Raw genomic sequence first — 9,779 nt, forward strand, 5'->3', positions numbered from 1 at the left:
GGTCAGGACGGACGGACGGACGCACGGACGCACATCACCACAATATCCCCACTTTTTCTCCGAAAAACGTGTGGATAATTACCGAACGTATAAACATACCGCACACATGTCATGTAAGAACATTACTAATTTGTTAAGGGTTCTATGACCAGTGCTTTGGTATTGACCGAACTCTATATTATGCAATAAGTTGTTTGCTGCGTCATTTGAGTTTAATACTGCAGTAAGTACCGCATATGCTTTGTACTCTGGTATGAAAACTGTGCGATGTGTTTGTGTGAGTGACATCTGAACACTGCTTGATTTGGTTCTCGAAACATTTTAAGGTTCATGTAGAGGCTTCAGTTTGAAAAATGTGTGACCCCTAGCATTGAACTCAAATTTGACTAAACGAAGAGTGCCACATTGAAAATGTTTACATATTTGCTTAAAAGGATGGTTTTTCTTCAAACTGCTACCAATTTTGTGCAGCAAAGTCTCATACCATCGAAAAAATCAATCAAAATACAAAGCGATTTTAACACAAAAATATACATTATTTTCAAAAATCTGAATGATGTTTATTCAACGTATTTCGGCGGAAAATTATATAACTAGTTAATAATATCGACATCGATGAGGGCAAGTTACGCATAATAGTAAAAAAGACATTACATATCTAGAAATATCAAAACTCGAACACATGTCATTTCATGACGATGGGGGCAGCCATTTTTAAATTAATAAAATTGAAATAAACATGCTAAAAACTCACTCATCGCCTAATTGACATTCCAAACGGTTGACGATGACAAATAATTCTATTAAACGGAGTTTTTAATAACGAAAGTGAAAACAACGGAAGTCGGATGGATATTATGTGAGATGCACTTCGGCTCCAGAAAAACAATACAAATACACTAAAAAAAGACGTGTGGGGGGGGGGGAATTTTCAGCTGGAAAATATTTAAAATAGGTTAAGTGATTATATCTGTGTGTGATCATTTCTGTTATTAAGCGCGATCTCTGTCTGATTTATGTTAACAGTTGTTTTACTAGTCTCGACCCAACTGTCAAAATAATGATGTGTTTTCTCAGGTATGTGTATACACATACCAGGTTTTCTTACTACTTCACGTGATTTCGACCGATTTGTAATGCACGTTTTTTCTACGGAGCTCAGCGAGTGCCACGCTTTAAAAATGGGTAGAAGGAATCGCTATACAAATGTATAAAAAGATTCGGTTTGCCAAAAGGAACACATTATTCAAAACGGTAAAAGGACAGTAGTTGTTCAGGAAAGAAGAAAGAAAGAACCATGATACCAAGCTGTGTATTTCTATGTAAAACTATGATTTCTAGAGTCGTCTGCACACAACTCATAAAATGATGATTAAATCTTGTTATTGATGAGCAATATCTCCTTTTATCACAATGATTTCTACCCAGCCAAACATATTTCTTTGTATTTATTTACAATTTTATATATCGTCTGCAATTTCTTTGAGATGGTTTAAAATTTTCCATTTGGTTATAGCAAAATTGTTAAGCCCTTGAAATAGAATGGTGACTCTTATTATCCACCATACCTGGATTTTTAAAAAGTAGTTCAGTTTAGTTATTTTTAGAACTTTGTTAAGGAAAATTATCAAAAAAATGCAGTTGAATAATAACTCATTTGTTGTTTTCTGACAATAATTTTCTGTGAAATGTTGCTCACTTGACCTTGTATATGTATATAGCTTTGTATTTATTCAACTTACGGTAGTGCATATCCTTCCAAACTTTAGATTGATATTTTGTAAATTAGTGTAAAATGTATTGGTTTTAAACAAAAATATGAATAAAGCAAAAAAATTAAATGTCAAAAATGGGTTTAGGTTATTCTATCCGTCTTTACCTTTAAAATGATATATAGTTTGACCATATTGTACCACATTGAATGAAGAAAAATCAAATCAAAGATTTAATGAATTGTATCCCTCCCATGAACCTTAAGCATATTTATAAACACGGTTAAATTGAAATTACGGCACCCTGCCGTAGACTGGTTATTTAATAAATGATGTATGACTATGCGCCTGTGTATCAGTGTGTGCCGAACTGTCGGCGTACCTTCGCCATCAATGCCCTGGTCATTTCTCCGATCCAGTCCACCTGTCCATGCTGGAGGAATCCGTGTATGATCACTTTCATGGGCACGCTCGGGTTGAAGTCGCAAGCTGACATGGAGTTGGTGTAGTTCTGGTGGAGCACACGAGGCACAGGGCTACACGTGGACGTAAACAACCTGCAACACGCGCCGTGCAGACGACACATTATGACTTACCTAGAAAATAGCGCATGGATGTTTTAATAATGTGTTGCCTTAGATAAGTATGTTCATTTGACAGTGCCTAGAAATAACAGCATGCAGTTGGTGGTCCATGCAATAATTTTAGACTTTACACTTTTTACACGCGATCAAATCAATTATACAGGCTCGTATATGTATAGTTGTATACACATTTAGATTTAAAGGTAGCCTATAGTTTATATAATAAAACAGGATTTCTATACAGCTATTTAAATGTAAAACAACATTGTATTATGTATTACAATATACTGAAACATCTATATAATAATATCAACATATATAATATATCGGGCTCTTTTTTACTGCATAAAAAACTAAAATAAAAATCCAGAAAATCAGTCATTGACGACGTTTTAACATTTCGTAAAATTGTAAAATATTTCCATCTGGAAAACAATAAAAATGCTAAAAATATTTTTGAAGTTATTTTTAAATGAAGACAATGTTACCGGAACGTGGTCTGTATTTCCTCTGGGGACTGCGGCAGGACTCCCTCCGTGTTATTGAAAGGAGGCTGCGAGTCGAAGCAGCCAAGCTCACCGTAGCAGACCCGAGGCAGCGGCACTGAACGGACAACGCCAAGGCAGCAGCCGAGAACTGTCGAAAGTACGTGAACATCGTGCTTAGTCATGCGTCACGCGAAATGCATGCAACGTGGTCTGGTCAACATTACTCACATGAACAGTGTGCACGGCCTGCCCATGATCGTCTGTATTGGCAAATGAACGCGTACACAAACAAACTATTTTAGGGTGCAGGATCACGTGAATTTATGGGGTTCACAACTAGATGTTAATGGATGTTAACACACCGGTAAGTGGTGCTTTTTCAAATAACTTTTTAAAACATTTTTTCTGAAGAATTTCAACTAGTGCATAAAAGGGAGTATTTTACGCGGCTTGTGGCGATGTGAAAAAAATCAGATTTATCTTATTTAATAAGCCTGTGTTCTTGGCCAAAAATTCGATGTTTACAACATTTATTTACACGATTATGCTGCACTCAACGTGTAATTTTGGCACCGATTTCAGACGTATTCAATTATGTATTCCAAATCTTAAGATATCGGCACAAACTGCAAGTAAATTTGTATTTTATGCAGTAAAGATTTTTGCAAACATATTTCAATAACTTGAATTTTGCAAAAAATAACGTTCTTAACGGGGAGTTTTCATTCTGCCCAGCCCGTGTGTTATCAACTGTGTACCCCGTTGATCCTGCGCCATGATGTATTGCTTGTGTGGGAAACGCCATATAATAATCATATTTAGTTCAATGCACACCTAGTCACCATCTACCACCGTCATTCATCTCATTGATCACTTCTACGCGTCATGACTTTATAGCTTTTAGCAGTTTGAAAACAAATTCGTTGGGTAAAGTAAAATGATAATTTTAAAAAATCCTTTTATTTAAGGCGCTCTATTTAATATTTATGGTGCGTGCATCTCATGTGAATTAGTGTTCATCCGCTATGGGCTATTCTTTGCACTTATTTGTGACAACCGACTTGAAAATGACAATCTAGACGTTTGCATTCACAAGATTTTTCAGTATTCCAATCGTGTCTTTTTAACTTTTCTGCTTGAAGTCCTCTAAAGATGAGACGCACGAAGACGATAAAACTTTCTTTTCAACTCTCATTTAAGTGGATATAACCTTTTTTCGTTTATAAGAACACGTTCAATATCATTTTAAAAATTGTCTTTGTCTTTATTACTTACTCACAGTGTTTTTATAAAAAGTTCAATGTGAACGATTTAAATAAAATCATAAAGGGAAAGACGTGTATAGAACGGACATTATCGATTTTGATAACAATAAGTGTATACTTATTAAAGCCTAAAAGTTCAGCAGTATCTAAACATGAAATTACTACAACTCTGAATCCCATCTACTTTTAACTTTGTACTGATCAGACGGTTTGTTATCGAATGTTGTTGGAAGTTCTGTAACGTTATGACCAGTACTGTTCAAATGTTGACAAATGCACTTGTTTGTTTATTTTTATTTTAAAACTAATAAAAATACTCTGTTTAACGACCTTTAACATATAATATGTTATGTGTAATATCAAATAAAATTGCCTTTGATCTTGATAGAAAACTAACGATTATTAACATTTTATTTATGATTAAATATTATTTCGATGGATACAACATATATGTACCTCTTGCCATTGAACTAGTGTATGGTTGGATAACGATTGTACGTTGTATTATTCTATACATTATGAATTTAGAAACACATAATTAGGGTACATACTTTTTAACAAGACATTTTTTAACACTTGGAATAGCAAAAAAAAAATAATTTCTTACAACAATTGGGTAATTAAACATTATTTGCAACACATAGTATTTAAAGTCAATTTAATACCCAAGGATCATTTATTATAAGCCTCTCCATAAAATACAATGCGAGCGGAATCACCAAGATTGCATTATATTAATAACAAGAAATGTGTTTGTCAGAAACACTATGTCCCCTTCCCCGTTGTTTTTTTTTACCTTTGACCTTGAAGGATGACCTTGACCCTCCACCACTCAAAATGTGCAGCTCCATGAGATACACATGCATGCCAAATATGAAGTTGCTATCTTCAATATTGCAAAAGTTATGGCAAAATGTTAAAGTTCGGGAAAACAAACAAACAGACCAACAGACAGAACAACAGACCAACAGACAGGGCAAAAACAATATGTCCCCCACTATAGTGGTGGGGGACATAAAAATTGCACTGTGTTTATATTATATAGGTAGACTTCATGTCAAGAAACTTGATAAACATAAACGCATCATATCAAGTATAATGTATACACATCTTAATGCAAAAAAATGGTTTACACAAGGTTTCCATGTCAAAATAAGAAGTTATTCTACTGCTTATAGCCTCTATAAAGACAGGAGATATGCCGTCATTAAAATGTATTGAGAAATGAACTACTGCTTCTACACAGCACAGATACAATATTGTGGGATTTAAATATAAACAAGTTAAACTGCACATGAGATTGTCTTACAATTAGACATACAACAAATACATATGATGAACACAAACAACAATAAATAAAAGTGGGGTCACAATTGGCTCAGATTTGTTCACACAATTAATATGCACCGCAAAGAGATTAAAATCAAATATGTATCAAAGAGAATACGTTTCAATCTGGAAGAAACTCTGTATCGAAAACCAAAAGGCATTTTTAACGAGTGTAGTCAAAGTTTGGTTTATTTGAATTCGATCTGAATGATTATTGTATAAGACAATTTAATATTAGTTTTTACTTCATCATATCTAACAAACAAGTCTGATAAAGTCGCTCTAGAATGATGGTCCGGATATTAAAGAATTAAATAAATCTGTAAAAAAAATATTAAATTTAGAAACCTAATTGTTTTTTAGTAGAATGATTGAAGTAGAAATTAAAGGAAAATATCAACAAACAATCTCATAGTTTTGTTGTTTGCTTGGTAAAGGCCATGGTTTCAACAAGAACAAGGGTGGCTCTCGCCGGGCTTACTGGAACAAGCAGAGCTGCATCAATTTGCGCAGAAAACGTAAAAAATGTTTATAAAATTTTATTTTACTTCATTTTCATTTTAAAGATAACCGAAGTCAAATACCTTAGCTAAATCATAATTAAAACATAACAAAAACATGCACCTGTTGGGATATCTGTTTTTTTTATGCAATTGCTAACCAAAACATATATCCTAAACTTGGAAATAACCAAAAGTTATCCGCTGGATAAGAGTTACCCATATTAATACAATTTGCTGTTGGTTAACTTTCGCACCTGTTTATTTGGGTTCATGTTAACTACGAGTGGAATTTTGAGATAACATTGGAATGTTGAGGTATCCTACGAAAAATGTCTAGTTAAAAGTATACTAAAAAAAATAACGTATACACTGACACCCCTTACTGAATGCATTTTGATAAAATAATGATTTTATACATCCCAATTTCCATTGCGGGGAAAACTTTGGAATATCATTTTCAAATACTTTATGCTTTTTTATCTAATCAATTAATAATGTTTAAAACAAAGCATGAAAAAGCTGATGATGTTATTTTATGTAAGTAAATAAGTAAGATCGCTTGAAGGAAATAAAATGAGAACACGTATAAACATAATACAAGTGCAAAACAACGAAACATAATGAATTTTGCTAATCTTGTTCTTTTAGACAGGCGGTGGGGGGATGCTGAAATATTTCTATTGTTTGTGCAAAAACATGATACTGTAAAAAAAACATGGATTGTAAGAAACAGTCACATTTATCAGAATGCACGTTTCAATACTATAATTTCATCATAAATAAAAATAGGTTAATTTAATTTGACAACAAGCAATTATGTATTTTACATTCATTATTTTAAATAAATGGGGTATATGAAATCCTGTGTTTTTTTTCTCAAAATATATATCAATGCCTTTTTTCATATTTGATTGTATAGAAAAATATCAATTTCTTTTTGTCGGAAAAGGGTAGCTGATTTCCAAATATATTGCGTGTTTAACATGAACATACAAAATATTGTGAACGATATGGTCACATTACATGTTTACGATTGTTTCACTGCAATAACATTTTGATTGTACACGGTATTATTATCTTAACTGTGTCAACTCAACCAAAAAGTACACAACCTTTTCAACTTAACACGGTTTATATAATAAATTAAAGGGGCCTTTTCACAGATTTTGGCATTTTTTAACTTATTCATTAAATGCTTTATATCGATAAATGTAAACATTGGATCGTAAAAGCTCCAGTAAAAAATCAAGAATAAAATTAAAAAAAGGAAAAGAACATTGGCCGGACCAGGTTTCGAACCAGTGACCCCTGGAGTCCTGCCAGAGTCCTGAAGTAAAAACGCTTTAGCCTACTGAGCTATTCCGCCGAGTACACATATATGACGTATTTTATACCTTATATAAGCAATCTTCGTAGTTTCACAAAATTTAACGACAAAAACAGAACTCTCCAAATTATTCATTCGTTTCGCGTTGCAACGCTTTATAATTTTTAGGTTTTAAAATCGTCAAAAGATGCATATAATGGCTATATTAGACCATGGTAAATGTTCAGTATTACTGTCTCCTCACAAATATCATAACTAAAACGAAAATTTGCGAATCTGAAACAACTTTTTTCAATTTTGTCAATTTACCAAAGAGTGAAAAGATCCCTTTAAGTATTGTCTAATAAAAAAGTTTGTTTTAAAGGGATCTTTTCACGCTTTGGTAAATTGACAAAATTGAAAAAAGTTGTTTCAGATTCGCAAATTTTCGTTTTAGTTATGATATTTGTGAGGAAGCAGTAATACTGAACATTTACCATGGTCTAATATAGCCATTATATGCATCTTTTGACGATTTTAAAACCTAAAAATTATAAAGCGTTGCAACGCGAAACGATTGAATAATTTGGAGAGTTCTGTTTTTGTCGTTAAATTTTGTAAAACTACGAAGATTGCTTATATAAGGTATCAAATACGTCCGGCATGTGTACTCGGCGGAATAGCTCAGTAGTCTAGAGCGTTTTTACTTCAGGACTCTGGCAGGACTCCAGGGGTCACTAGTTCGAAACCTGGTCCGGGCAGTGTTTTTTTCCTTTCTTTAATTTTATTCTTGATTTTTTACTGGAGCTTTTACGATCCAATGTTTATATTTATCGATATAAAGCATTTAATTAATAAGTTGAAAAATGCCAAAATCTGTGAAAAGGCCCCTTCAAAATATCCTTTTCTTTCATGCATACAAACGGCCAATTTTTCGAGATAACTACTAGATTTAAGTCTTCTCACATAGCCATCAGCAGACATGCATATCTTTTATTTGGCAAGGGTTAGCTGGCGATACCTCTTCTGTCGTGTGGCCAGATCCCCCCCCCCACCCCACACACACACATACACATTTGTTTGATCATCCAACAGCGCCGTACGTTTAATGAATCCGCAGACGAAACGTGGTACCAAATTAGCCGAAAGATAAACATGCAACGCGAAACAGAGACGTTTTGCAGACAAAGACAAGAAATAAAATAATATTACTCGGCTTAAGATATCTAGAAATCTCGTTATCGCCTGGTAATCAGAAGGTAAGCATCCAACAAGAATACCTTGAGATCGGGAATAAATATATACCTGATACCAGACAGTGTGTTTTCAAAGATTCTGTGAATCTCAAACTAAGAATGAACGTAGGTTTATCTAAGCGCAAAATGTGTGCCTCTTTCAGACACTGTCCGTATGGAAACCAGAACTATGTTAACGAAATGTAAAACAGTTGCAAACTACACAATATTTCATAAAATAGTGCGTTGGAAGGTTTAAACAAAATATTACATTTTAAAGATTCAATTAAAAACATTAATAAAACCATTGTAGCTTGCATTTTTATGTTTGCTACATTCGATCATATATGACCATTTCTTTTCAGATAAAGAAAGATATGTTTCCAAAGAGTTATGATATTTGTAACGTTGAACATCTTTATTGAAGTGAGAAATAAGATTTGGTCGACTAAACTACCATCGTGTTCTTGGACTGGAGATGTTAGTTAAACGCAATTTAATTAAAAAGTGTTTTCCTAATCAAACAATTAATTCCCTCCAATACGTTCAGATCTCGACACAAAATGCTGAACCTCTATACATATAGCATGTACACAATTCTCTTGTTATAGTTATACACAATATTGAACTTCTTATTATATTTGTTATATAACCTCATATTATTTGTAATAAGATTTTGATCTCACGCAAAAATAAACTTTATATGAAATTATATAATATAATTTGAACTTCCATTTTCCTTGTGTACATTGACAAACTATACCATTATATTGCATTCTACCATGTACCAATTGCATTTCTTAAAATTGTTATAATTTTAAAGCAAATCAAATAATCAAACCTGCTGTAAAAATCCACATCCTCAAACTGAAAGATATACGATTATATCTCAACATATGATGCCCTCTCTGCTATGATCCACTTTGCCGTGAATTTCTTCTGTAAATCAAATTCCACGCGCCACACGCACTGAACTGTTTATCAGAGCAAGATCAGGCAGGAACAAAGTTTATAAAAGCAAGTTCAAGCAAGATTTGCAGGCACTATGTTTACCATAGTTCCATTTCTACCTCTACACTTATATCGAATATAATGAGGCGCAATGTTATTTTTTAATGTTAAACGTAACCGTATTCGAGCAAATAGTACAGTGATAGTATTCTGAATCTTTCTAATACACATTTTTAAATGATAATTTATAAGTTCTCTTCAGTTAATAATATGTTAAATTTGTTGAGAAAACCGTAATTTTTTTTTCATTTATTGTTGGATAAGAACATTCGTAAACTCTAGAAGAGTTCGTCCTAAAGAATGACTTAAATTCTTCTTCTAAAGATATAACCGGTATATTGTTCTA

General features: G+C 33.1%; 1 protein-coding gene across 2 annotated transcripts in view; it reads right to left on the reverse strand.

Annotated features, from left to right (window-relative positions):
• The window catches only part of LOC127862888 (pancreatic lipase-related protein 2-like), a 36,171-nt gene extending 26,742 nt beyond the window's left edge, over positions 1-9,429 (reverse strand). For both annotated transcript variants that reach the window (XM_052402150.1, XM_052402149.1), the window contains exons 1-3: positions 9,264-9,429; positions 2,785-2,932; positions 2,095-2,269 (exon numbers count right to left, since the gene is read on the reverse strand). In XM_052402150.1, coding sequence (XP_052258110.1) covers positions 2,095-2,269; positions 2,785-2,932; positions 9,264-9,318 — 378 coding nt within the window. In that variant the 5' untranslated portion in view covers positions 9,319-9,429. The remainder of the gene's footprint in view (positions 1-2,094; positions 2,270-2,784; positions 2,933-9,263) is intronic.
• Between the last annotated feature and the right edge of the window lie 350 nt (positions 9,430-9,779).

This window comes from Dreissena polymorpha, chromosome 16, assembly GCF_020536995.1.
Source record: "Dreissena polymorpha isolate Duluth1 chromosome 16, UMN_Dpol_1.0, whole genome shotgun sequence".
Lineage (NCBI taxonomy): Eukaryota > Metazoa > Mollusca > Bivalvia > Myida > Dreissenidae > Dreissena > Dreissena polymorpha.